The 21,103-nt window shown below is 36.5% G+C and overlaps 4 protein-coding genes across 6 annotated transcripts in view; 1 reads left to right on the top strand and 3 right to left on the bottom strand.

The window, feature by feature from the left end:
• The window catches only part of LOC127802787 (probable protein phosphatase 2C 60), a 32,172-nt gene extending 27,405 nt beyond the window's left edge, over positions 1-4,767 (bottom strand). Inside the window, exons 1-4 of one of the 3 annotated variants that reach the window (XM_052338822.1) lie at positions 4,475-4,767; positions 4,160-4,332; positions 3,543-3,958; positions 2,762-3,129 (exon numbers count right to left, since the gene is read on the bottom strand). In XM_052338822.1, coding sequence (XP_052194782.1) covers positions 2,762-3,129; positions 3,543-3,861 — 687 coding nt within the window. In that variant the 5' untranslated portion in view covers positions 3,862-3,958; positions 4,160-4,332; positions 4,475-4,767. The remainder of the gene's footprint in view (positions 1-2,761; positions 3,130-3,542; positions 3,959-4,159; positions 4,333-4,474) is intronic. The other 2 variants (XM_052338815.1, XM_052338830.1) reach the window with 2 other exon arrangements.
• A 2,677-nt stretch (positions 4,768-7,444) lies between these two features.
• Positions 7,445-8,728, bottom strand: LOC127795343 (aquaporin PIP2-7). The gene is made up of 3 exons (XM_052326962.1): positions 8,088-8,728; positions 7,872-8,012; positions 7,445-7,760 (listed from the first exon to the last, which is right to left on the bottom strand). The coding sequence occupies exons 1-3, from the start codon at positions 8,670-8,672 to the stop codon at positions 7,641-7,643; spliced, it is 846 nt and encodes a 281-aa protein (XP_052182922.1). The 5' UTR covers positions 8,673-8,728; the 3' UTR covers positions 7,445-7,640.
• Positions 8,729-10,380: 1,652 nt separating this feature from the next.
• LOC127794075 (glycerate dehydrogenase) lies at positions 10,381-14,017 on the bottom strand. Its single transcript, XM_052324969.1, has 13 exons — positions 13,707-14,017; positions 13,523-13,606; positions 13,298-13,438; positions 12,729-12,850; positions 12,535-12,616; positions 12,126-12,198; positions 11,965-12,056; positions 11,790-11,864; positions 11,583-11,690; positions 11,408-11,485; positions 11,239-11,283; positions 10,668-10,782; positions 10,381-10,576 (listed from the first exon to the last, which is right to left on the bottom strand). The coding sequence occupies exons 1-13, from the start codon at positions 13,827-13,829 to the stop codon at positions 10,554-10,556; spliced, it is 1,161 nt and encodes a 386-aa protein (XP_052180929.1). The 5' UTR covers positions 13,830-14,017; the 3' UTR covers positions 10,381-10,553.
• A 47-nt stretch (positions 14,018-14,064) lies between these two features.
• LOC127793690 (chloroplast protein FOR GROWTH AND FERTILITY 2-like) lies at positions 14,065-20,526 on the top strand. The gene is made up of 4 exons (XM_052324392.1): positions 14,065-14,098; positions 15,660-15,918; positions 16,323-16,377; positions 19,415-20,526. Exons 1-4 carry the CDS (start codon positions 14,065-14,067, stop codon positions 20,249-20,251), a joined length of 1,185 nt encoding a protein of 394 aa, XP_052180352.1. The 3' UTR covers positions 20,252-20,526.
• The last annotated feature ends 577 nt before the right edge of the window (positions 20,527-21,103 follow it).

The following is a 21,103-nucleotide window of genomic DNA, read 5'->3' as shown; positions in this document are numbered from 1 at the left end:
ACATGTGCTGAGCCTAAATTAACTAAGAAAACATGTGTTTCTATTCAAAAAGAATCTAAACTCCTAAACTTAATTCATACTGATCTAAGGGATTTAAAACAAACTATGACTAGAGAAGGTAAGAAATATTATGATACATTTATAGATGATTGTTCTGGATATACAAAACTATATTTAATGAGAAATGAAGATGAGGTCTTTAGCATGTTTCTCTTATACAAAGCAGAAATAGAAAATCAATTGAATAAAAGGATAAAAAGAGTTAGGTCAGATAGAGGAGGTGAATATGTTTTATTCAATGATTTCTGTGAGAAAGAAGAAATAATTCATAAGATTACTCCCCCTTATTCTCCTGAATCAAATGGCAGAGCAGAAAGAAAAAATAGGACCTTAAAAAAATGATGAATTCAATGTTTGTTAGGGTGAAACAATTTTGTTTGCTTGTCATCTACAAAATAGGATTCCTTATAAGAAAACTGCTAAAGACATCTTATGAGTTATGGAAAGGTTATACTCCTAACTTGAAATATTCGAAAGTGTGGGGGTGTCTTGCAAAAGTTATGCTTCCTAATCCTAAGAAAAGAAAAATAGGGTAAAAAACACCGGATTGCATGTTTATTGGTTATGCTGAACATAGTGTTGCATATAGGTTTTTTGTATTGAAAAATGATATGCTTATTTTTGGTATTTGTAATGAGATAGTGCATAGTACTGAAAGTTTTTTAGCTTCTAAATTTGATATGAAAGACATTGGTGAAGCTAGTGTCATTTTGGGTGTCATGATCAAAAGGAGTAATGATGGTATTATGATGTCACAAGAACACTATATTGAGAAACTTTTTAAGAAGTTTAGAAACTTTGATGTGACACTAGTGAATACTCCTTATGATGCTAACACTCATCTGAAGAAAAATCAAAGTGATCTGGTTGCCTAGTCTGAGTATGCACAGATTATTGGGAGTTTGATGCATTTAATGAATTTTTTATTTTTCTCAACCAATTAGATGACTAAAAATGACTACAAAATCTTAAATTATAAAAAGCTAATAACGCTTGCAAGTGGAACTTGCAAAATCAAGAAAGAATAAGTAGGAAATTGGCCTAACACCCATCTACCCACCCTTTTAAAAGAAAAAAGAGACGACTATGGGAATTTTTTTTTTTGTTTGCAACTATTTTCTTCTTCCTTGAATCCAACAGCGAGCAGTCTGGTCAGATAAACCTTACAACCCTAAAAACATGCTCCTGACAAAATAATTATACATAAAAACTAGTATAATATGGAGCCAAGATGCTAGAATGCAGTTTTGAATTGACAGATATACCACCAAAAAAAATAGTATTTTTTTATTAATAATGTGAATGAACATAATAACCAAAAAGCATTGAAAATATTGAAAAGTATCACTAATCTAATAATAAAATACCATTTATTTTATAATAATGATAATATACAAACTTATTGAACAATTGCCACTACAAGATCAAGACAGCATTTACATCTATAATAATGATGTTATAAATATCAAAATTAGGCTCAATTTTTTTTTTCATTTTTTGACGCAGAGCTTATTATGTTTATAGATTTGATCCCAAAAAAGTTCTAAAAACTCTAATAATAATCCTATTATTTCTTTTGGGAGGTGAATCATGTGTCTACCCTATGAACGACAATGTTATCACCATTGTTAAAAACTCTAAATGCGTGTAAAATATAAAGTAATACCAAAATTAAGACTCACCATTTCTCATGTTCAACATGTATCCTAGAGTGTCCGACAAGTATCATTGTTCAATACATGTCAAACACAAGTGCAACACCCATATGAAAGTGTCCATGCTTCATAGACATGGAATCAAGGCTGAAGGATCCTCAAAATATGTCATGGACCATGGTGATAAAAAATTTCATATCAAAGAGAATCTTTAGTATTGTTTATATTTATTATCCAATATACTTACCAAATATATAGGGCATCCTCAATGCACAAGGCTACTGCTTTGTGAGGGTCGTTCTTGCACGTAGCTTTACTCTTATTTTGCAAAGAAACTATTTTTACAACTCAAAGCTGTGACCTTGGAGTCACAAAGGAACTTAGAGGCAAAATTATATATATATATATATATTTAGTTCCAAAATCAGTGGAAAGATTGAGAGAAAAGAACGATAACTTCTTAAAATATAAATGGAAAAATTATAGAAATTTCCATTAGTTGGATTAAAAACTAATTTAGTCATATGAAAAGAATACTAAAAGAAAAAACTTAGAGGCACGTTTTGAAATTTGTAGGCAGAGAGGGAGAGGAAGACCAAAGAGAACTTGGTAAAAAAAACCCTTAGGACAGGAAATAGGATATAATGATCTTATAGATGAAATGGCCATGAATAGAAATGATTAAAGTTCTAGAATTCATGTAACAGAGCCTACCTAATGGGGTTCAGACTTTCTGTTATTGGCTTGAAAATTAATAAAGATACCTTAGCACTAGCAGTCATAACGGAAAATAACACTGCTCATAATCACCCTCACAACATAAATAGAACTCTATTCCTTCATCTCTAAGTGACTTGGTAAATAGAAAAAAAAATGTTAAAAGCACCTTTTAATTGCAAGATACAACTCAAGTATATTAGTAGCAACACTGGAACTTGCCAGTTAACAGATGGCAAATGGATAATAGGGTGCCAAAGCAAATTTATAAAAATGATTGCAGAATCTAGATTACACCCTATTCTTTGTCTACTTGCAAAGAATACTACCTGTATGAGGCCCTTCACACGCCATACGTTATGCTTTAAAACTACGATCTGTGAGTCATCTGGGTGCAAAGAACGCAGCTCCTGTCTCACAGACTCTATTGCTACATTGTGCTCTGCTGAGAGCTGAATGGCCAGAACTTCCCCTGTTGCCTTAACAAGTCTCCCCAAAACAGCACGGGAATCACCAAGGTTAGCAATGTAAAGGGTTCCACTGCAGATAACACCGACCAGGCAGCAAGATCCAACAGCTGCAATTTGTGGCTTCATTGGCCATTGTTTGGCAACAAGAGAGAAAAATCCCTCTTCTGTTGCTTGGAATGCTTTTCTTATTACCTCCACTGACATAGATTGTTGCTCATAAGTAAACCCTACAAGATTAAGAAATAGTATTAGAACTCCAGCCCCATAAACATCCAGATCCCATTTGAAATCTAATCCCATAAATTAGTATAATTAGGTAATCTGAAAACTCATTGCCTTTAATGCTTTGTCTGATCACTAAGAAAACAGGAGGAACGAAGCACATACAATTTTAAATCTTTGGATAGTTCACAATTCAGTTTTCAGTACAATGGAAATCTCCACTTGATCATGCTAACACAAGTGTACAACTCTAAGGGTTGTCAAGAAGAGGTTTGATGAAATACAAAAAACATGCACTACAAGAAAATTATAACTACTTGCTCTTATCTTATTCTCTTTTTTTCTCTATGATCAAGGAGCAGTGACAACTAATAAACACTAAATGAGTTCCAAATCCCTCCAAATTCAAGTGACTTACTCTTGAGATGCTGGAAGAGGTGATCATTTATGTACCGTGAAGTCTCAGGGCCCCCATGCCCATCATATACTCCAATAAAGGTTCCATATGGCCCCGACTCATGTGTGCTCAGGCAGCCTGACTCAATTTGGCTCTGATCCTCGAGTAAATTGTTAGCTTGAACTACAGCCATTGAGAACTCACCATTTACATGTTGTCCTGTATCTTTGTACCACAGAAGCCCCTCTTGGCGACCACCAGAATCTGAACCCGCATGAACATATTGATCCAATCTTGGCCGAAAACAGGCCCTCAGAAAGTTCATCAACCCAGATAACATACCTCATTTCACCAAATCACCCTCCAAAGTCTCCACATCGGGTAAAGGCCCATAACAAACAAATAAACCTAAACTGTGAACAGATTCCCGTCGCCCGCTGCACGACAGAGTATATATGAACATATGATTAACAAATCTTGAAAAAAAAAATACATAAGAAAAGAAAAATGAAAACTAGAAGTTGCAACAATCACAACCTAACACAACGAAGGGCCACAAATCGAAACACCTTCTTGTTGTGCAATTCAGCTAAGAATTATAAGAAAACCAAGTGTAGTCGCAGCAATCAGAGGCTTACATGTGAAATCCCTCTCTGTTTCCTCTTAAAACAGAAGAGGCACGACCAATACAGCTGATAATACCCAACTCCGAAGAGGGGTGGTCAATTCACCTCTTCTTCTAGAAACCTCTGATCAGCCAATTCAAATCCAATACGTCCAACTCTCAACAGAGAAAAATCAGAAACCCTAGCTTAGTAAAATTCCAGAACTCCACGGTCAGAACAATCATCACTTCGTTGAAAGCAAAGCGGCGGCCGTGTCCACGGCCGTATAAGCGTATTCACAACATAGATCACTGGAAAAAAAAAAATGGAGAAGGAAAAGGATCTTACCTCTTAGTCGAAGAATAGGAGGATCTGAAAGTGAAAGTGTTCGGATCTATTGATACATCAAATCAACGGGAAATTGAGGCGGATTTTGACTGTGCTTCTTGTCAATCCAATTCCGAGTGGAGAGGGAGAGAGAGAGAGCATGTGGATAATTGGGGCAACTGGGAACTCAAGACAAACTCCATTAAAGACCACAGCGGAGAACTTGAATCCAGCAAAGCAGAGGACCAGCTTGGGCTCCACACCTGTTCTTCGGCCTAGAGAGAGAAATAAGTAAATAAAGAGAGAGAGAGAGAGAGAGAGAGAGAGAGAGAGAGAAGAGAGAGAGTCAATTAAGGTGTGGGGAAAATGATAATGTGCTTGGTAATTCCATGGGTTTTCCATGAGGTGAAGCGGAGATGAGGACACGTGTGACTCAGATGAGCAAAATTAACCTACTTTTTTTTGCTTTTGCTCATCTGCATGGATCGTGATTGGAAGGTTGAGCCAGCACATCATTGTTTGATCATTTGGGTCCTACACGCGGCATGATTTTACACTATCACCGCGTTGCATTACTCAGCCGTGTTCTGTTCGACTTTGAAATTAAATGTTTTAGGAAATTGAATTTTTCTTTTTCTTTTTGCAATTCTGTATTATTGATATAATATGATGAGGCATATTATTTCAAATAAAATGTTTATATACAAAATATCAGCTAAATTGCTAAAAATAAATTTTTTTATTTTTTTATTTTAAATTAAAATTAAAATTTTAATATACTTAATAATAATATCAATTTTTAATTTTATTTCAATTTTAGACCATTATTATTTAATACTTAATAGAAATCGTTAAGTGTTAATGTAATGTCACTAGTTTTTTTTCATGTCACTTAAATTTTTTTATAAATTAAATATAAAATAAAAATATGAATATAAATTTGAAATACATATATATATATCTTTATAGTGACAATTATCATGATTTGTCACCTCTTATTACAAGTTACTCGTAAATTAAGTATTTTTAATTAATTTTTTGATTACCCTTGCTCTCTTTTTACCCACCAACAAACAACTCTCATTGTCTTTAAGGTTAAAAATGATTCATCTTAATATGTTAAGCCTAGATGAAGAATCTCTACCAAGCTTGTTCAATTTTTTTTTTGTTACTTCTTGCAATAATCTATCAAGCAAATGATAGATTGTGTAACTGGAGTGAATCTGTGTCCTAGTTGAATGGCTTAGTGACATCATAGACTTTTGAAACCTAACCCACCCTTTAATTGTCATCAACAATTGTGTCGATTGAAGTTAAGATGAAATAAGAATGAAATTTACTTTCAATGAATCTTAACAAAGAGTTGAGCTGTGCGTTTATTCTTAATTAAAAATAATAGGGATTTGGGCTTGGAAAAGAGATGATAAATTTTGTTCGGGGTAAGGTTTGATAACGAAGAACATTAAGAGATAATCAAGTCTAGAGATAAAAAGACAATAAGGATGACTTTTAAATTCATCATAAATACTTAATAACGTGAATCAAGATTCTGAAACTCCATCACCGATTGAGATTATAGGTAGCGGCCATGTCAACTATTTTAATTGATCACATCACTCTTACTAATAGTTGAGCAACAATTCTCCAAAATTAAAATGTAATACTACTATTGAAAAAAAATCAAAAGTAAAATTAAATTACAAAGATAAAGTTTATACTAACTAGTATTGTTTTGTATACAAGTTTTATTTATATAAATTATCAATAAACGAATACATAATTACAAACAAAATGTCAGATACATTGATTGTCAGTGGTCTTAATAAGGCACTTGTTTAGTAGATAACAAATTTATCAAATATGTATATCGATATATAGATATATAATGATTTACAATTTGTGGATATTATATTTTTAATATAAACAAAGAAAAAGGTGCGGGGCATGGACACGCATTTAATTAGGTACGCCCACTTTTGATTATTTTGGTACAATTCTGCGGAGGCAGTAAGTATTATTCATAAAATTCGAGAAAGTTTATGCACTTCCAATTTATGGCACGCTTTATTAGCCACGTCTTACATTAATACTGTTTATAATTATAAGTAACCTTAATTGTTATTTTTATTCTTAATTAGTGTATTTTCATAACGATGAGTTATATTGCTGTGTAGAAACATTTTTAGGCAATTTGTATTACTTACATCCACCATGGATTGAGGAGTTATGGGCTATTATTAAAAAATATATATATATCACATCAATCTATATACAATTGCAGCTGTTAGAGATAATTAATGCAGGGCCATTTAATTTGAGAAAATGCTATTAGTACATTTATTTTGTATATTTTAGACTACATAAGGCGATATTATGATAAAAAAATTTCTCATAAAACATAAAAAAGCGTGTGAGACATAAAATATTTTGATCATGATACATCTTTATATAATTTAAGATGTACAAAATGAATTATGACTCTTTAATTTGACACTTGCATCTAAGAAACTCCTGCTGGGTGAAGTTTTCCAAGGGATGAACATGCATGCTCTTTGGCGTTATGATGTGGGGGTCGTGGGCCGTTCATTATTTTATTAAAAAGTTATTTATGCTTTAGAAACATCACATCAACAGAAAAATTGGTATCTCGATTCAATAATTATTATTAGCTTACCAACAAATTATTATTGATGGTTACCGCTTAATTACTGGGCAAAGTATGCGCAATATATATTAATCTAATCCAGCAATGTCTAGACCTCTTTCTTTCTCTCTCGCGTGCTTTGCGAATGCTTTGGTTAATTAATTAGATCCTCAAAGGAAAAGAAAAAGACTAAAAACAAGAAAGTTGGGAGCTTTAGTTTGCTTAAAAGACGAGAGAATGGGGGGCCTACTTGGCCTGATTTCAGCGATCCCTTCGTCTCTCTTTCTCACGAACATACCAGAATATTAAAGCTACACAACATTAATGATCTACTAACAATTAATATATAGTTATCAGAAACTAAAACCCACAAACTATAATTAAGTTCATCGCAAGAAAAACAAAGTTACAGAAGAAGAAGAAGAAGAAGAGGAAGAGGAAGATCGAAGAAGAAGAAGAAGAAAGGAGGAGAAGAAGAGCTGATCAGCATCAAATTAACACACAATTCACACACACACACACACACATATATATATATTCAGTTTAGTTGGAGGGGTTGCTGCGGAAAGATCCCAGAGCTTTAATGGCGGCGGCTCTCAAAATGTACTGATGGTACGCTGCGGCTGCCAAAGCTCCCACAAACGGTCCAACCCAGAAAATCCACTGTCCACACAAAACCAACGAACATATCAGTAGAAGAAACAGCAAAACACATGGAACCTTAATTTAATTATTATTTGTTTCAAACTGAAATTACTGTGGCAATCAACTTACGTGGTCGTCCCACACTTTATCATTGTTGTAGATGACGGCAGCGCCAAAGCTCCTCGCCGGGTTTATTCCGGTGCCGGTGATGGGGATGGTGGCCAAGTGAACCATGAACACTGCAAACCCAATTGGCAGAGGTGCCAAAACCTGCATAAAAGCACGGGTCAAACTCTTCCATACGCTTATAAATAAATAGCCTACAAACCATTAGAAGCTACTTACAGGAACGTGAGAGTCACGAGCGTTCCGCTTGGGATCGGTGGCAGAGAAGACGGTATAGACGAGGACAAAGGTACCGATGATCTCGGCGCCGAGAGCAGTGCCGTTGTTGTAGCCATGAGCGACGGCGTTAGCGCCGCCACCGAGGGAATTGTAGTGGTGCTTCATGAAAGCCTTCACCAGCCCAACGCCACAAATGGCGCCGAGGCACTGGGCTATCATGTACCCCAGAGCTCGGATCAACGAGACCTTTCTGGCCAAGAAGAGGCCGAAAGTCACAGCCGGGTTGATGTGACCGCCGGAGATGCCCGCGGTGCAGTAGACGAGGATGAAGATCATGCCGCCGAAGGCCCAGGCGATTCCAAGGAGGCCGACGCCGTCGCAGGGGCCGGCCTGCTTCTTGTGACCGATGACGGTGGCGACGGTGACGTAGAGGAAGAGGAGGGTGGCGACGAACTCGGCGATGAGGGCTCGGTAGAAGGACCAGAGCTTGAGCTCGGCGGTGTCGAGGAGAGGCGCTGGCGGCGGGTCGATGTAATCCTTGCCATGGTGGTGGGTTTGGCCCTCTTCGCTCACTTCTTTGGACATCTCTTCTCTGTCTGTCTCTCTCTGTCTCTCTGAATGGCTCAGTAAAATGTAAAGGAAAGCGAAGCAATATTTATTCGAGGGGAAGAAGGCGAGGGCTTTCTTGGGAATTTGGAATTCGTAACGTTTGTGTGGTTGGAAGTGGGGGCCACAGAGACAGCGAAACCATGTGATTGGCTAAAACCGTCGCCTTTTGTGTGTTTTTGCTTGCCTGTGTGGGGCCCAAATCCAACCCCTGTAATTTTGTCCTTGTTCTCCTCACAATGTATACGTTTTCGTCCCCAAAATTTTTGTTAAACCCATACTTTTTATTTTTTTTATGATTATTTATTTTTTTATTATTTCAATTATATTGGTATATCTATCTTTTTAAATTAATTTAATATTTATATTTTTAACTTTTTTATGACATTAATTTTTTATTATTTCAATAATATCTTTATATATGTATTTTTTACTTTAGCTTGAAAAAAAGAATTAAATTGTTTCATATTACTTTATCTTTTTTTATACATTAAAGTACATAAATTAAATTGAATAAAAAATATAAATATAAAAATATAATCAAAACAACAAAAAATTAGAGTTATTATGTAAAAAAAAGATAAAATTTAAATGTTAAATTAACTAAAAAATATAAGTTAAAAGAATATAATTAAAATAATAAAAAATATAATATATATAAATATACATAAACAAAAATATGAACTTGGCCCCTCTTTTACAAACTCCTCTTTCAGAAGCAAGCTACCATATTGAGTTTTGGATTAAAAAACACGTTGCAATATTTGGTGGTTTCACTATAATTGGTAATGATAGGGTTACACAGTATGCAGCACCAGCAAAACTCTACCAAAATATAATAAGATTAGGTTTTGTTAACTCTACTGACTTGCTAAGAATGGGATGAAATTAGATTTTTTTTTAAAATAAAGATCAAAATCTCTCAAAATCAAACAAAAATATAATACCTTTTTAAAATTTTAAAAGATTGAAATTAATGCATGATAATAAACACAATATTAAACACTCAATTATTTCATTACGTATAACTATTCAACTCACTCTAGTTATTTTTATTTTTTATTTATTTTTTTAAAGTACATCTTATTATTGACATCTTCAACCACTTCGTTTCTAAAACTATATTAAAGAGATAAATCGAGAGATGTGCCCCAGTGATCAGAATGATAGATTTTGATACCACTAATGTCACTTTCAATATCCTTTTTCAGAAAGAAACATTCTGTTTCTCCCAAAAATCAAACTCACATTAAGAACTTTCAAATAAATTTTCAATCTACCCCTTTTCCACTCGACAATGTCACTGGGGCAACTCACTCTAGTTATTTCATTAGAATTGATGTTGCCTACACTAGATGTATTTTATGCCAACATTTCTTGCAATTTTTAATTACCAGTGGGTTTCGCTTTTCTGTATAAGAACTTCCTTTATTGAGAATAATATTTGACAGGACGGCCTTTCAATCTGGCGTCAACTCATTTGTTCCGTCCTTATCCATTATGACATGCTACTTTTTTGTTACAAAATAATGCACGATGCTTCGCTTATGGGGCACATGGACAACCACTGGGGGGAGTGGGGAGGTTAAGGACTTTATCCTTCAAAATTAGAAACAAGGAATCCAGTGCGCTGGAAGTTCGGAAATTGGAACGCTCTTTTATCAGCACTAAACCGGGAAAATATAAATTCTTTTCAAAGTACCATCCAATTAATAGCTGGTTTGAGATGCAAATAATTTGTGATTAAACATTCAATCCAAACTTTAAATATACATAGAACGGAACCTATAAACCACCGTAATACATCTGATCCTTCTGCACCAAACCCCCATTCATCAATAGGGAGGACCTCCTCCGTGCTCACAGTTTTGAAACAGGTAAGCCTGCAATGCAACAATAACAGAAGTTCAATATAAGAGATTCCCTTGTAATTAACTTGACTTGAGAATATATATATATATATATATGTACTACCTAAGGCTTTTGCATTGACAATGCTTGGGCATGCAGCAGGCGGCCGAGCATTCTCATTCAAGAATGGTTGTACCTGATTGGGATCGGACCAAATTGGGTATCCTTTTATCTTTCCCTGTAGATGCATAGACAAGGGGGTAAACAAATAGTTTCTCGTGATAATGCTAACATCACTGAAACACAAGCAAGCCAAGGCACAAGAGTAAAATTGTCATGAGTGATGGTGATGCTACACAAACAGAATTTTTGTAAAGACAAATTACATTCTTACAGAATTTTATAACAGAAAACGCAACCAGCTCGAATGCTGAGCCATTGTCATTTTGTAATTATGCAGCATATTTCTTTCCTATCTATGGATGAGTTATGTCGCTCTATATCACTACCCTTTGTCGTATATAATTCTCATGCAAAATGATAAGCCAAATGAAAAAAATTCTCTAAATTATATAATAGTTGCAGACATTCATCCCATTTTGGTGCAATTTTATGCTAGTGTGATATCTTCAGTTGTTATACTTGAGAATCAAGCTCCAAGCTAAGGACTATTCAGCTCTAGATTCTTGCTTACCAGGACATTCAGAGCAGCCAGCGTTGCCATTCCTTCACGAGTCCACTGCACGAACCATTTGGAAATGTAAATACATTCATGACTAACAATGCAAGAAGCAGATTAATTTGGTAAATGGAAAAATAATAGGCTTTTGCTCAGAGAAAGATGTTCTTTGCACAAAGACTACCTTGGAAGCAGAGGCAATGTGAGGTACCACTATGGCGTTTTTCATGTCAGCAAGTCCAGGTTTCATGTAAGGCTCATCCTAATTCAAAATCATCATCAATAATGGATTATATATATATATATATTGGAGGCAATTTATTGAAATTGGAATAAGGAAAATAATTGGTTTCATATACCTCAAAGACATCAAGTCCAACCCGGAACATAGGATTCTCTTTCAGATGCTCCACGAGAGCTACTTCATCAACCACAGGCCCCCTGCTGCAGTTTATAAGGATTGCTTCCTACAAATGTAAGTTGCATATTTTAACTTGGGCGTGTTTGTATCTATTTTCTTAATTAAGTTAATCATCAAAAACAATAAGTGTCCATTCAAGATTTACCTTCTTCATCTTTGAGAGCCTTTCTTTATTTACCAGATGATAAGTCGTTTTGTCAAGGATTGGGTGAAGACTTATCTAGGATGGAGCAAGGGGAAAGGGTTATATAAGCTAAAGATTACAGCATAGCATATACATTCACACACACACACATATACACCCACAGCAAGAGTTTTACCACATCAGCCTCTTGTAGAACCTCTTCCATGGTCGATGCTCTTTTCCAAGTAACAGGTTGTTCGCCACTGGCTTTTAGGAACTGACCGTAAGCTGCAACAAAAAAGTGAATTAGTACCACTATTAAGTTGAGAAGCAGGATATCACAAGATCCAGACATGCCTGTGACAAACTTCTCAAGGCGTGTGGCTTGGTACAAATCATAATAAATTAAGTTCATTTTGAATCCTTCAACCTGTTAAAAAGCACGACAAAAACATTCAGCTCATAATATGCGCACTAAAATATCTTTTCAAGCCAAATGATGGCATTTAGAATGATCTGAAAAGTCAGAAAAGTTTACTTAATACACAAATTGGCTATAATTACCAGATAAGGCATACTAATGGTTGCCTAGCAACAAAAATTAATAAGAAAATGCATAACTCCAGGGCCAAATGGCTTAAATAGTGGAATCATATCTATATCATCGTTGAATTGTATTTATAATAGTTTTTGTACTATTTGATTGGGTGGATCAGGGACAGATGGACCTGGTTAAGTTTTGAGATACTCAACGTTGAGAAATTACCATCATTCTAGCATAAGCTGAACCAATTCGACCAGCTCCTATCACACCAACAGTCTGTCCTTTGAGCAAGTTACCCACAAATCTATCAAACAATTGAAGCAAAATCATGTAATTATTCTTGTGAGGGGACCATGAAACTACAATTTCTTATCACAAATATGAGAAACAGAGATGATGTGTATTGGTGGTCATACAGATGTGGCAGCCATCCATCATATAGGCCCGCCCTCATGAACTCATCTGCTTCAACAATTCTTCTAGCTGCTGATAAAGAAAGAGAAGCTGCTAACTCAGCCGTCGTTTCCGTCAGTACTCCCTAACCACACAACCATAACCATGCACTGATGTCAGTTGGCAAATATATTAGTATTACTATATTGAACCATTGACATCAGTGCAATATTTGAAACATATATATGACTTATTATGTTCTTCCCAAGGCAGCTCACGGCCTAATGGACATTTCATCGAGCATGACAAGCACAATCTATACCAAAACACAAAAATATGAATGTACGCTTGCTTATAACTACCACCCACCACTAATTGTTAAGATTAGAACCACATTAAATTTGAACTAGAATTATCTCTGTTCCAGATATTTTGAGTTCAACGATCTTGATTATAATTTAGGTTTTTCACCCATATAACTACATGTAAATAAACAATCATATACTTCATCCAAAGCAACACAAAATCCATTGTTTTGGGTCCCATGCTTCATCAAACAAACACAAAGTTAAATAAAGGGGTATTGGCCTACCGGTGTGTTGCCAACAGCAACACCATGCTTGGTGGCGGCGTTGACATCCACATTGTTGTATCCAACGGCCATGTTACTGAAAGCCGTTCCTCCTGCTCGGCTCAATGCAGAGAACAACGTTTCTCCCCAGTCTTCAGTCAACTGAAACCACCACCCAAATCACAAACCAAGCTCAACCAAAACCCACAAAAACCCAATTCAAGAATGAATGAATGTATAGCATACTTGTCCAATCACTCCATCGCACTTGTCGCCGATCAGAGCAATGATGTCGTCAACTGACAAGATGGTTTTCTTCTGAGTACATATCTGAACAAGAAACAAGACGATTCGAGGTCAATTAAGTTAATGGAGTCGAGAAGAGAAGGGCATGGAAAACAGAGCACCAATATGGACGGAAGGAGATTACTTCGACGCGACAATCTTGCTCGATTAGGAGATTGATCCACCTGGTTCCCGGCATGGACTTGGTGCTCACAACTCTGTATTTCCCATTTGGGTTCCACACCTCGATGGACACTGGCTTCGCCATCCAAGTTCTCGGCTTCAACCCGTCCTCCTCCTATGCGTCTGAAGAAGAAGTAGTAGCAGTACCGAAACAGTGTATTTTTCAACTATATTACGTCGCTGCGTCTCCCTTAATGCCACGTATATGTTTGTGATAAGGCGGACTCTGCTATTAAATAGAATTAAGAATATGATGTCTCCCACTTTTTTTCATTACAAGTGTAATTGATCACGGAGATTGGTTTGATTTTGCTAAGGTGATGGTGGTGCAGGTTAGTAGGGTGGATGGTGCAGGTTAGCGCTTAAAACCTTTTTGTGGCGGGTTGGCTTCCAAGTGTTTGGGCCTCTCGTTTGGCGCAAGATAACAAGGATATGGCTGCATGGCTGAACGACACGTGGGGGATAGAGATATCGCTAAAAAATTAAATCAGGAAAGGCTGCAATGCAATGCAATGCACCAGCCATGGGCCGGCCCTTTGGGCCACCCCGGCCAGTTTGACACACTCTCTCTAAATACTGGGTTCCAACCCGATACAAGACAAGTAATGGATCCAGTTTAGGCTGGGTACTAATATTCGATCTATTAATATAAAAAATTAAAAAAAAATTATCATTCCCTAAATTATTATTTTAAATGATCTCTAAAATTGTTTTATATATTCATAATTATGTTTGCTCTCACTATATTAATGCTCTGTGTTTTAAATTATTGTTAAAATTTTGAAAATAAAATAATACAAATTGACAAAAAAAAAATCTAAATATAAAAAGAAAAGCTTTCAAAATAAAATTAAAAAAACAAAATAGCAGCATGTGTGATATTGTTCATATAATAATTTTACAGATAATAATTTGTTTGCTACATTACTATTATATGAAAATTGATATTGCGAATAATTGAGATTGATAATAATCTAATGCCAATACAATATTCATAACAAATTCCTAAGGCTATGTTTGGAAACTTGCTCTGTGGGGAAGAGATTTAAGAAGAAAAGAGAAGGGATAAAGTAGGGGACCCAACCTGCCTCTTCCCCCAAAATTTCGAAACATAACCTAATATTTGGGTACTAATCATACTTGTTGATGAAATTGTGTATATAATCTTTAAATATTTAATAAATACTATACAATATTTTTGTTTTTAGTGTTTTGATTACTTGTTATCAATAATAATACTATTTTTCTATTTATAGTAATGATATTAATGTTAATATTATAAGTCTACTAGAGTCAAGTCAATTTGAATATGATATAAATCGAAAAATAAAAAATAAAATTATTGTAAAATTATCGTTTTTATGTAATTTTTTTTTTTCGTGTTCTTGATTTTGATAAAGTAAGTAAATGGTAAGTGAAGACTTTGCCTTACTATATAAGACAAGGAGTCAAACACAAGATGTATTAATACGAGTCTCAACTTATCATAATTTAATCAATTAATCTGTACTCTTTAAATTTTAAAAACGAGATTATCTCGATAACATTGTCATTGCGGTTGTGATTGATAATTATTCTTTTTAATTTTATGTTCTGAATACAAATTTAGATATTTTGGTGACCTTGGGATTCGGAATAATAAGCCTGGCTTACTTTCAACAAACCTATCAATTAATTAATTAATGGACTCAAAGGCCAAAAGCTCACAAACACGTAACGCTAGTCCACGACACAATTAAATCCACACTCCACCACCTCTGTCCCCATTTCCTCTCTCCCCCCCCCCCCCCCCACTCATTCTCTCTCTCTCTCTCTCTCTGCTGAAAATCTTTACAAGGCCGGAAACCAGAGAGGGGGGCACAGAGAGAGAGAATATGGAGAGGCTTATCTGCAATTCTAAACGCATTCCCTCCAGGCTACTACCACCAAGCCTTTCTTCCCATCGTCTCTATCCAATCCACCGGCTCCAAGCGCCAAAACAAGGCCTTCCGCCGTTGCCCCGCCGCTTCTTCGCCCTTCTCCGCCATCCCGATCGCCACCACTCTTCTCCGGCAGCCAACCACTCTCTTTTTCCCCATAAGGACTTCATCCTTGAACCTTCTTCTTCAGATGGGTCGAAGCCCACACCCCATGTTCTCGCACAACTCACCCAAACCTCCTCCGCCCCAAGAAAGGTATGAAACCCTCTCTCTCTCCTTCTTTCTTTCTTTCTTCTTTTTGTAAATATCATTCCTATCTATAAGCTAAAGCTGTTCTTCCCAACATTGGGAATCGCGATTATTTTGATCTGTGCTTTCGCCTGCGATTGAATTGTATTAATTATGCCTTCTTCAATATCGAATCGTGCTGATTTGGTTCACGGAGATTGTCACTTCATGGTTGGATCTGAACCAATTAAAAAAACTCTGTTCTTGGTCCATGCAAAGTGATGCGCTATTGCGATTTTTAGTCACTACCTTTTGGTCAACTTCGTTTGTAGTATAGTTTTTGGTGACCTTCTTGATTGTGATTAGCGGTTCCCTTTTCTTCTCAAACATTCAATTGGGACTGAATATTCCCATTTGCTGCACAAATGTAGGCAAATTATTCAAGAAGCTGATAGAATCAGGGGAATTGTTAACATCTCTACAGAAGTATGTCCAGAATATTCTGTACATTCTTTTTGATTTACCCATTTCATGTCATCGTGTGTATTTCCTTTTTCTGTTTATTTCCAATTCAAGTGCCCACAGCAATTGTATGAAGTGTACACGTTCAAGATAGGCAACATATTATTTTCATTATTTTACATTATTCGCAACTTGGTATCAGAGCCTTTGGTCTGATAACTTGCTGCCTTTCCCTCAGTTTGCACCGTTATCTTCAATTTGGTTACGATCTCTATTCGTTGACATCACCTTACTAGGCTATTGGATCCAGTTCTTCTTTAGTTGATCCTTGAAACAAAGAGCAATCTCTGTTGGACGATTTCAAACTAATTGGCTTACAATGAACCAATCTTTGTTGCCAATTTTTGAAGATCCATCTGTGTTGCTGATTGATTTTTCCATTTCAGCAATAGGAGGCTTCATCTAGAGGAACGGCTGGTTCCCCCTAATGATGGGATTATGATGCATCCATTTGAGAACCGTAACCCATTGCATAGTTCTGAACAAGCCCTGGATCTATAGACATGTAACTCTCTGAATATTTGTCATTTTACAAACCCAATTGCATGAGTTTCTCAAGCCCATGCTGTCTGCAGCGTACTGACTGGCTGATATTTCACTTACCCAGCACTCAATTACTCTGCAGCAGATATTTTAGGCACTGTTGCTTTCAGATAAATTAAGAATGGTAGATTATCTCAATAAAATGAAGTTAATAGGAATGTGCTAGTCCCTTTCTTTCTGATAAATGGTGAAATTTATTGATTAACATGAACATCTCCAAAAGAACACCCCCACTGAAACATGTCCAAGAAAACCCAAACAAAAAAAGAAACCCACTCAAACAAGCACATCAAGCTGCGTAGAAACTGGGGCAGAATCAGACTGCGATAAAGAACATCTGTTGGACTGCAATAAGAAATCTGCTAGTCCTTGTATGACTGTTGGGAATAGCCGTGTATCTCGTACATGTAATGCAGTGGAAAAATAAAGTTTTAAAATAACTATCCCCACTCGTTGGATCTTCAATTGTTATATTCATTGTGTAATTTAAAAACTAAGAATGTAAGGAATTAAGGTAGCTTTTCGTTGATCCCTGATCTTGTCAAATCGAGCTACACAAACACCCAACCTCTAACAGTGATCCATACGAAAACAACCAGAGATCTCCTTACATGAACCCTTCAATCTCAAAGTGGGTCTTCAATCTTGAAGAATGCTAGTTCTTTGCTTGAGATTGAAGACGTAGGAAATTTTGGGAACTTTTCACAATGTCACAAATATCCATCCTAGTGGGCATAATTGGGTATTTATAAGCTTTAGGTCTAGGGTTAGGTTAAGCTTATTTAACCTTTAACCGTTGAACTTAATGCTAATTGCTTAAACACCCCGTTTAGTGTAAAAATTACACTTTTAACCCATTCACATATTTAAATAATTTTCTTCTTAAATATCACATATTTAAATATATTCATTAAGTCTCCACTTAATATCTGAATTAATTTGTCACTTAATTTCCTTTTGTGTGTGACCTATTAGGTTCTTACCAAGTGGGCAATAATTATAAATATAATCTTTAACTAAAGTTAGGATTAGATAAATTAAACACTTTAATTTATCATTAATTCTCCAATTAATCAATTTATACTTATAAATCATGATTGATATCTAGCAATGTGTCATGACCACCCAATTAATAAGAAAATCAATTGATTTGGCAGACCTTTCCATAAATGGTTATCTTCATCAAACTATAACCCCATTAAGAATAGAATATGGAATTAGGTGTCAACTTTATATTTGCTTAATGATATGTCAGGACCCTACGGTAGTTAAGGGTAGTTAGAGGGGTTAAACAATGTATGGGAGGTTGTAACAAGTAGAGGATGGTTGTAACAGGAAGCTGTTAACTACAGTTGGATGGTTGTAACAAAATAACAGTAGGAGCACAGTTGGATGGTTGTAACAAAATAACAGTAGGAGCTGGGGGGAGTACGGTTGAGGGCAATAGGCAGTTGTAACAATTGAACCTGCCAATGAGGATGAGCCTATAAAAGGGGTTTTCCCTCTCAATAAAGGATATCAATGCATATTGTGATAAACTTCCAGTTCTCTCTATCTCTCAATTTCTCTCTGTTCATCCTCCCCCTCTCGTTTTTCCCTCTCTCGTTCTCTCTCAAACCCAACTCCAATTCCCCTCACATGAGGAGAATTATCCTTGTCAAGCCGAGACCCTGACATGATAGTTTGTCCTTGATACTGAATTGATCAACTTAGATGAACAGTGAAATTTGAAACTTTTCCACCTTGTCCAGGGAATTTTCAAGTTATCAATTCATCAAGAAGTCGTGGGATATCCTCTCTATAGTTCAGAGTGATGAATCCTATATTGACCACTGACCTACATTCTTATGCTTCATGCTATACCTACGTGCTACCTTATGTGCGACCATTGGCTAAGGCAACAGAAAATAGCGTCAAAGTGGAACAATCCACATACAAGATACTATGGTGATCTCAAATCTAAGGATCACTTGTACCACTGTTATGAGAGATGTTCCATAGACACGCAATGGATCGCACTGGAGGTTAAAGTGAGAAGGGTTGTTCAAACATAACATGATTCCAGAATTTTGTTGATAATTTGGAGCTTACACTTTCTGTGTCTGAAATATTTGATGGCTTTGGGTTGAAGAAACTTAAATAAGCCTGAAAATTTTAGCGATGGTAAAACCATTGTCGATGGCCTTCTAGAAAGGGCAGATAAAAGCCTAAGAGGGGAAAATTTTCTCTATGCTAGTATATCTTTTGCATCTTCTTCTCTGTGACTTTTTCCTTCTTGAGAAATCTATCCATCCTACCATTAACATGACTTTTCTCTTCAATTTGAGGATAGCGTGCATACACTTGAACACTTCAGTCGTGTATAATTTCACTAAGTATTTTATGTTTCCTATGTGTTCCAGGCGAATGGGGCATCATATATTCTCGCTAAGTATTTTCCATTTCCTAAATGTTTCAGGCTGTTGCTACTGGAACAGTTGTACTACTTTCAGCCCTCATTGTTATATTAATTCATCCGGTAATTGTGTCACCGGCTTTTGCTACATTTCAAAGTGCGGCTACAGCTGGCGCTGCAGCTGCAGCAGGAAGAGGACTCTTCCGTTCCGAATTACTAACTAGTGCCTGGACCGGTTTCTTTGCCGGTTGCCTACACACGCTATCAGGGCCCGACCACCTTGCTGCTTTGGCTCCACTCTCTATTGGGCGCAGTAGATTGGAGAGTGCCATAGTAGGAGCTCTGTGGGGCTGCGGTCATGATGCCGGACAAGTCATTTTTGGATTGCTGTTCCTCCTCCTGAAAGATCGCCTCCACATTGAAATTATCAGAACATGGGGCACGAGAGTCGTGGGCTTCACCCTGCTCATTATCGGTGCCATGGGAATCAGGGAAGCTTCTGAGGTCCCTTCTCCATGCGTTGCCCTGGAAAATGGTGAATGCGATGTTAGCGTCTACGAAACTCTTGAAAACCCGACAATTGGGAAGAAAAAAGAGATCGGATTTGCAACCTTCGCCACAGGTATTGTACACGGGCTGCAGCCGGACGCACTGATGATGGTCTTGCCCGCGCTGGCGTTGCCTTCTCGCGTGGCTGGGGCTGCATTTCTCGGCATGTTCTTGCTTGGAACAGTAGTTGCAATGGGAACTTACACTGTATTTATAGGGTCCTGTAGTGAGGCATTAAAAGAGAGGGTACCTCGAATAACTGAGAAGCTCACATGGGCTTCTTCTCTTGTAGCAATTGGCCTTGGATTTGCTATCATCATTAGCCAGTTTTTCGGGTTCAGCCTGTACTAATTTAAGCTTGGCATTTCACTAGTTTCACCAGCCTTGAAGAGATTCTGAAAAGGACCCATGGATGGCAGCAGCAAATTGTAGTGGGTTATTGTTGCAGCTGCTTCTGATCATGTGGATGAGAATCGTCTTTTTCTTGCTTATTACATATGCACGCCTTGGACATTTGTAATTTTATTCAGGGATGTAGGGTGTTTGTAATCTTAGGCTGCCATGGAATGCCTGCTGGTTTGGAAATACTAGCGGCTCGCATAAACCGGATTGAAAGTTTTCACAAATGTATTTCTTGCATCTGCTTGACCCAATAATGGCATAATTAATCGATTCGGTTTTAACCCATTTAGAAGCAACTAGTACACTAAAGACACTTGCAAAAAGTTGCAGTTCTTGTGAGGGAATGAATCCTACAGATTCACACGCAACACCAACGTTATAATCAGAAAGCATCTTCATGAATTTAACACCAAAAAAAAGAAAAGAAAAAAGGAAAACATCTTCATCCTGCTTATATGGAACAAATTACACTGGCACTTGTACTTATCCAATCAGTCGGCTTAATGGCAGCAACAAGTCCACACCCTGAATGCGATGAAAAATAAAGAAGAACCCATAAAAGAGTTGTTAATTCTTTTCCTGTTTCTAAGTAAGTCGACACTATCTAGTCAGGATGATGGATCAAAGATGTTTTCATTGTTTAACAAATGATGAACTCAATGCCTCCCAGGAAGATAAAAGTTCTGCTACAGGGACACATCTCATTGACATTGACAAATCCTATGCAGCCAACATTTTTCATTCAATTGGACTTCTGATGCATTGCAAGCGACTCACCCTTCTGTGTTGTTTTTTACATAA

The sequence above is a fragment of the Diospyros lotus genome, chromosome 1 (assembly GCF_014633365.1).
Source record: "Diospyros lotus cultivar Yz01 chromosome 1, ASM1463336v1, whole genome shotgun sequence".
Classification (NCBI taxonomy): Eukaryota; Viridiplantae; Streptophyta; class Magnoliopsida; order Ericales; family Ebenaceae; genus Diospyros; species Diospyros lotus.
This window is presented reverse-complemented; position numbering and strand designations above follow the sequence as displayed.